The sequence below is a fragment of the Pinus tabuliformis genome, chromosome 1_1, assembly GCF_031772625.1.
Source record: "Pinus tabuliformis cultivar Carrire ecotype Pingquan chromosome 1_1, CPIR1, whole genome shotgun sequence".
NCBI lineage: Eukaryota > Viridiplantae > Streptophyta > Pinopsida > Pinales > Pinaceae > Pinus > Pinus tabuliformis.
Genome location: NC_142297.1, coordinates 21,220,233 through 21,224,987, shown reverse-complemented (window position 1 = coordinate 21,224,987; position 4,755 = coordinate 21,220,233). Strand labels below are relative to the sequence as shown.

The following is a 4,755-nucleotide window of genomic DNA, read 5'->3' as shown; positions in this document are numbered from 1 at the left end:
TTCATACCTTTCACGTATATTAGCTGCCTCTCTCTCTTCCCATTAGTGGACACCAACACATTTGAACTTTGAACTTTGATGTGACTTGCTTTCACTATTAAAAATATTAAATATAATTGGAGCCGGTACAAGGACTCGTTTTTTTTAGCTTGTGATGTAATTTGATTGTACAGTTCAATATATAAATTTTAATTGGAGCAGTACCATAATGGAATTGTTGTAGATTTCTTGCCGAACATGATTTGAATAGAGAAAAAAATATCTTTATCTTTCTTCTACGCGTAAACATGATCATACCTGGTCCTCTCAGCAGTTGAAACCTTCCCCACAAGGTTTGGATGGAGTAAACCAATCCTCTTTCACTCACCAATCAAACAGGTATACAGCTGAATGTTTGAGAAAAAATGATTGAGAAAATTTATTTTCTCGACTGCCATTTGGATTACAGTTGGCGCTGAGTTGGATTCTAGCTGGAGTGGATTCTTGCACACGTGATCTCCATCAAGAAAAATATCTTGGAATTTGCAGACCATCTCTCCAACAGCAACTTCATTTTCCTTCATCTTCCATTTGCTATAAAATGAGAGGGCTCCTTTTCTGGATTCATTCAACCCAAAATTTCAGGACCTCCTGGATGAGCCAATCTGTAAAGTTTCATTTTGTCTGCCAAGCCAGGAGGTCCAGAAAATTTACTTTACTTTTCTCTTAGTCAATTCCATTGAGAGGAAGAACAGGATGGAGAAGGATCATATAAGGCTGGCTGTTGGACTCCTTGGTATTTGTTTCACCCTGCTCTGTGTTTCCTTAGTAATAAAGCAAACAGAAAGCCATGTTTGTTTTCACTGAATAAATATGAACATCTCAAAATATATGTATGTTGCAGGAAACGCTACCTCTCTACTTCTGTATGGAACACCTGTGTAAGTGATTATATATTCATTATCTTGCCTACAGGTTACTTCAATTAGCATTACGGTATTATAAAGTATGATATAAATCATGAAATTTAATGTTCAAATTCCTATCGAGCTATATATATATATAGCCATCAATGGCTTTCTGAAATGCTGAAGTTATTTATTTGATCCATGCAGACTTACATTCATTACAGTGATAAAAGAGAAGTCAGTGGGGCAGTACTCGTGCACCCCATACGTAATTGCTCTCTTCAACTGTTTAACCTATACGTGGTATGGATTCCCTGTTGTTAGTAATGGTTGGGAGAACTTCCTGGTCTCCACTGTTAACGGCGTCGGAATTGTTCCAGAGTGTTTCGCCATTTGCACTTACATTGTTTATGCCGCACCCAAGTTGAAGGTATATTGCAGAAGAGAGTTTTTTATTTACTACTACTCAGATTTTGTAACAATTTATTAACTATATTCCAATCAGAGTGAATTTCTCTTTTGATTATTTTTTATATTCTTTAACATTACATATCGCTAACTTACCTCAACGTCTTGTGCAAGTCTCGTTCATTTAAAATAGTGTTTATTCATGATTTCAGCGAAAGGTGGCAAGCATGGTTGTGTGTGTCCTGGTGTTGTTCGGTGTAATGGCAGCAATATCTTTCTTTGCTCTTCATGACCATACGAGTCGCAAGTTCATGGTAGGAATCGTGGGAATACTGTCCTCTGTTGCTCTGTATGGTGCTCCATTTGTTGCTATGGTGAGTAATATATTAATGTTTGAATTGAGGCTTTATAGCTATGAATGACACTAGTTGGTTCGAAACGTCTCTAGCAATGTTTGTCTTTGAAGTTATTCTTTCAAATATATTAATGTTGTTGAACATATTTTATATAATACATTTCATTATATGCATCGTCATAGCTCAAGTTTGATCTTATGTAATTGCAGATTTTGAATATCTTTATGTGGATGGCAGATTCATGAATATTTTTATTTGGATTACAGATTCTGAATATCTTTATGTCTATGTCAGATTCTTAAATATCTTTATGTGAATTGCAGATTCTTGAATATTTTACTAAATTAACAAACTTGAAGCAAATAAAACACGTGAATTTAATTAAATAACTTCAATGATTCTATGCAGAAACTGGTGATCCAGACAAAAAGTGTGGAGTTCATGCCTTTCTACTTGTCATTTTTTGCTTTCATGAACTGCAGTGTGTGGATGACCTATGCTGCTCTGGGCCGAGATATCGTCCTTGCGGTAAGGACCAATTTGTATTATCCCGCAATGTCAGCTACTATATATCTCTTTCAAAATCTTATATTTCATATGGTGGCTGTGATTGCAGACTCCAAATGTGATCGGTTTTCCCTTGGCATTGGCTCAGCTAATAGTGTACTGCATTTATAGAAAGAAAACAAGTATACAGAACGAGAATAATCTGGATCCAGAGGAAGGAGTGCAAATCGATGGGGGACAACCAAAAAGTGGAGGGGCAGTAGACATTAAAGCCGCAGAAATCAAGACCATCCTGATCAGCTGATAAATTTTAGTTGGCAGAATTCAGCAACTGTGCTATTTTTCAAACAAGTTTTGAAAAAAACACTATTGGGAACTTATGTTTCTCATTTATTTCGCAATTAATTTGACTGAAGTAATTGCAAAGCAAAATATCGTTTAAAAACTAATTCACGTAAGACAAGTTCTCTCACACTAATTGCCAATTTCCATACCTCAGAACTTATCGAAGGTTGAATATGATATAATTTTAGGGTTGGATTATCTCAAAGACAGGGGTTTACACACTTGAACTCTTTTGAATGGAATATAATCACAAGGTTTGAATTATATTAGGTATGGTGGGTGGGAAATTATGTTGAACCATGTTAGAGATGGTGGGTTAGAAATGGGTTCGAAGTTTCGAAATAAAGTGATGGAGATTGGTAGGTTGGAAATAAAGTAAAATTTTATATTTAACTAGAATAAGTTATTTTTTTAAAATTAGATAAATAAATAAATGAAATTGTAATTTTGGCCCTTATGAAGCTATATTAATAATAGGGCAGGAGTGACTATTTAGGAGTGTATTTTTCAGATCACTATTTATTCAATGAGCTTTGAACAAATAAATAATTTTTAAAATTATTAATAAATAATTTTTAAAATTATATTTAGAGTATTAAGAAATAATTAATTATAAAAGTTTAAATAAAATAAAATAAAATTATTTGAAAGAAAATAAAAAACAAAAACAAACACTAACATCTAAACTTAAACTAAAACTAAAATTAAAAATCAAATAAAATAAAATTTTAAAGCAATCTTGTTGTGCATTACTCATTATAAGATATTTTGTAAATTACATGGCATACTTATAGTAATTATGAATAAGAACTTTAAATAAATTATAATATTTATGAAGGAAAACCAATTTTTTTTTTTTTTATCAAGTTGTTTGAGTTAGGTTTAACCTATGGCTTGAGAAACCACAACTTAGGGGGTATCTAAGCCGTCAAAATAACTCAAGATCTCACCCAGCCTAGTCCACAACTTCCTGTAACCTTCACACCACACACAGACTTAATAGTACACAGACTTAACAGTGCACCCCATCATCGTCCATTCTACTCAAGTGGGCCAAAATATTATTATTTTTCATATTTTTAAATATAATATGTATTTTTAAACTTCTAAAATAAAAATTAACTATATAAAGTAGTTTTAAAATAAAATGAAAAAATTGTAAATAATTTTAAATATAATAAATATTTATTATAAATGTATGCAATTTAATTCATGAAAAATTTCAATTAATTTTGATAGATATCAAGATAAATAATTGGTTGGATTGTGGTTGTTGCCTTTAAACGGTGCTCCTCCTAACACCTTTGGAACCACTTTAAGCATTTTTCCACATAATTTCATAGCATAAAAAATAACACATTTCAACATAATAAGCTTCTTTCATTTTCTTTACAATAACATATTAAAAATATATAACATAATTGATTTACAATAATTTACATAATTCAAATAAAAATAAAAAGAGTGCATGGTACGATGGTTTTGTTGGGACCACGTGAGTGAATATGCCACCATACAAACTAGGTAGTTTATTTAACTTCCTAGCCCAAGGAACCTCCACAAGTTTCCTAGCCCTCTGATCCCAAGTCCAACCATAGTTGCAATGTGTGTGAAACTATTCTAACACCCTCCCAACTACAAACTCCACCATCCAAGTCAAAGTTCTCCCTCTTCCAGTTTCCTCCCTTCATTTCTCCCTTCTCTTGACTCCCCTCTTCCCCTTCCTTGTGCATGACCCAAATCAAAACCAAAAAAAATAATCCCCCTTAACCTCCCCACTTCCTACACACTTATGCCTCCCCTCAAAATAAATTCCACTCGCCCTAATAATTATCACCCACTTCATTTATTTTATAACCTCCCCCCATGCCTCTCCTCAAGCCCCTCCCACTACCCCTTATCCTTGAATCAATTTGAGGAACAACCTTCTAATGCCCGAGAAATAATAATAATAACAATAATAAATCATGTCATTCAACCTTATGTATTCATAAGTATCCAATCAATTAAATATTAAATAATAATGTTAAATATAATTTATTAATTATAAGTCAACATTAAGGGTTAAGTAATCACTAATCAAACTTAAGGCTAACCATAAGCTTGATCATTAATTAGGATTAAGGTTAATCATAGCTTATTCACTAATCAAGCTTAACCATTAATTAATTATCTAGCATAATAAGCTACAAGATGCTTGTGTATTTGTGTGAGGTGTGGGTATGTAGCTAGCATATGCATACCTCATACAT

At 32.8% G+C, this 4,755-nt stretch overlaps 1 protein-coding gene across 1 annotated transcript; it reads left to right on the top strand.

Annotated features, from left to right (window-relative positions):
• The first annotated feature begins 619 nt into the window (after positions 1–619).
• Positions 620–2,707, top strand: LOC149211412 (bidirectional sugar transporter SWEET3b-like). Its single transcript, XM_089390433.1, has 6 exons — positions 620–775; positions 884–920; positions 1,095–1,317; positions 1,508–1,669; positions 2,060–2,179; positions 2,268–2,707. Exons 1-6 carry the CDS (start codon positions 736–738, stop codon positions 2,460–2,462), a joined length of 777 nt encoding a protein of 258 aa, XP_089246559.1. The 5' UTR covers positions 620–735; the 3' UTR covers positions 2,463–2,707.
• The last annotated feature ends 2,048 nt before the right edge of the window (positions 2,708–4,755 follow it).

Bases quoted from the DNA above. Each gene is read 5' to 3' on its own strand.
- LOC149211412 (XM_089390433.1), top strand. From the start codon at position 736: ATGGAGAAGGATCATATAAGGCTGGCTGTTGGACTCCTTG. The intron at 1,318-1,507 runs GTATATTGCAGA...TCATGATTTCAG, and splicing joins ATGCCGCACCCAAGTTGAAG to CGAAAGGTGGCAAGCATGGT. The intron at 2,180-2,267 runs GTAAGGACCAAT...CTGTGATTGCAG, and splicing joins GCCGAGATATCGTCCTTGCG to ACTCCAAATGTGATCGGTTT.